This window comes from Necator americanus, chromosome I (genome assembly GCF_031761385.1).
Source record: "Necator americanus strain Aroian chromosome I, whole genome shotgun sequence".
Taxonomy (NCBI): Eukaryota; Metazoa; Nematoda; class Chromadorea; order Rhabditida; family Ancylostomatidae; genus Necator; species Necator americanus.
Window position 1 is genome coordinate 25,874,108 of NC_087371.1, and position 2,002 is coordinate 25,876,109.

The window sequence follows — 2,002 nt, forward strand, 5'->3', positions numbered from 1 at the left end:
CAAGTGAGCCGGAACCCGGATAAGGCGACGTCGACGTCTCATCTACCTTCACCTTCTCCTCCCGACTTTATCACGATGGAAATGGACATATTCTCTCCCCACTAATTCTTTACAGGGATCAAGACATCCAGACCAGTTCAGCTAAAGGTATCAACCCCACTGTCCCTTTCTTCGGTGATAAGCCCGACTCTCTCAAAGCATCTATGGTGAAGCTCCTTATCACTCCCGCAGCGTCCCGAGTAACTTCCGCTCGCGCCGCCATGTCGGGTGAAGTCGACGTCTTCCGACTTCTGCCCGCGTCTCACAGTTAAGATGATACTAGCTTAGCAAGTTCTTCAGAAGGTACACTAGCATTTGACGGTCAATAGCATCGTCCCGCAGTAGTGATCCTCATTCTCATAGCCATCTTAACATGGGTCGGGGTCGTGGCACCGTAAGGCGATTGATCAGTCTCTGCCACTCAGAGACGATGACCCCATACCCTGACCAGTACGCTTGCCGAACGAGACACCGCTTGGTTTTCACCATTATCTGAAGCATTTATAGCCGTATGCAAAGTTCGTCGACCCACGTCCTGTTCGTGTCCTTCGCATGCCGACATAAACTTAGGTGCATTCTGCTCCGACTGGCCACCTTAAGCTCAGCTTTACAAGGAATTCGTTCCCCATAGTGCCGATACCGAAGGGCGAGGTAATTTCTAGTTCCCCAAAATTGAACTCTAACACTTGGAGGACATGATTGCGTTCCAACAACGTTATCCTGCGTCTTCAGGAGATGCTTGAGGATTCGTACACGGATGCTGACGTCGGGCGGTAGAAAGGATCCCCGGGGATATTCACGATAGCGTGACCTTATCGCCTATCGTCGATCGCATTAGGACAGTTCTCTACCAAGAACTTTTGACAGGATGGAATTCCGGCGTCATGCTTGAAACAAAGAACTTCTTCAGAGTAAGGTCCGATTGTCGTGATTTGCATCGTATAGTACTCGGCCAGCACCCCTTCAATGTTGTTAGTTTGTACAGTGGATTTGATAAGTCAATGGTCTCGGTTGAGTACTACGTGTGGGCCTATGACGTGAAACACAGACGTCAGGCGCCTGGTAACATCCGCGCCGTCTTGGCCCAGTCTCGCATCTCTCGGGCTCTTGAGAACCACTCCACCTACTTCTTCAATGCGGCCCGTTTCGTGTTTGCGTCCGCTGATACCTGTCAGAAACCCGTTTTCGGAATAGCTTTGGGTCTCGTTCGTCGGAGGAATCGCGTGACCCACCTTCGGGCAGTGTTCGAAGTAGCCACGGACGCAGTTTCTCTCACTTCCACGCTTTCCGACTTCCGTCTTGAGGGGGCTTGCAAAGATCAATTCTTTTCGGCCCGGACGCGCTAGAACGCCTCCTCAGCAATGCAGTTTTCAGAACCTCCGGCGTCTGATCGCGCTCGTAAGCAGTTGTGCCACCTCGTTCGTCAGTTCCTACTGATGCACAGAGAAGGGGCCGTGGTGCTTTTATGAGTGTCAAGTCCAGCCCAGGAGAACGGACAGTGGCTCGTGGACAAGACAGGTTCTTTGAGAACCATCCTTGTTACCGGCAGCTAGCCAAGCAGCAAATGGCCCGGATCTTCAGCCACACTGAAGCAGATGATCCTGTTTGTGGTTAACTTTCGTCCTCCCTACTGTACATGTATCACAACCGCTTACCTCCTTAACACAATGGATTACGGATCATGGCGTCAGTAGACAATTTAAAGCCCAGATTCCGGAGCCTATACTGTCAGCATTCGCGAACTTCTTGCATAGGGTACAACAGATCTACATCGGCGATATTCACCAGCTCGAACCGCACGCGAAGTGTCACTGTGAATCGAACCCAGGCATTTACGGCACTCTAAGCGTTGTCGGCATTGTGGCCATCCCGCGCAGTCCCAGTAGCCTTTTTGCTCCGTATCTATAGAGCTCACATCGCCCTTTACGGGCTTCCTAATAGGCTTGGTTACGAGGGCGCTCTT

The 2,002-nt window shown here is 51.5% G+C and overlaps 1 protein-coding gene across 1 annotated transcript; it reads left to right on the forward strand.

Annotated features, from left to right (window-relative positions):
- Positions 1–923: 923 nt before the first annotated feature.
- On the forward strand, positions 924–1,385 carry RB195_006880 (uncharacterized protein; the record flags this gene model as incomplete). The annotated part of the gene is made up of 1 exon (XM_064180215.1): positions 924–1,385. One exon carries the CDS (start codon positions 924–926, stop codon positions 1,383–1,385), a length of 462 nt encoding a protein of 153 aa, XP_064037105.1.
- Positions 1,386–2,002: the final 617 nt, after the last annotated feature.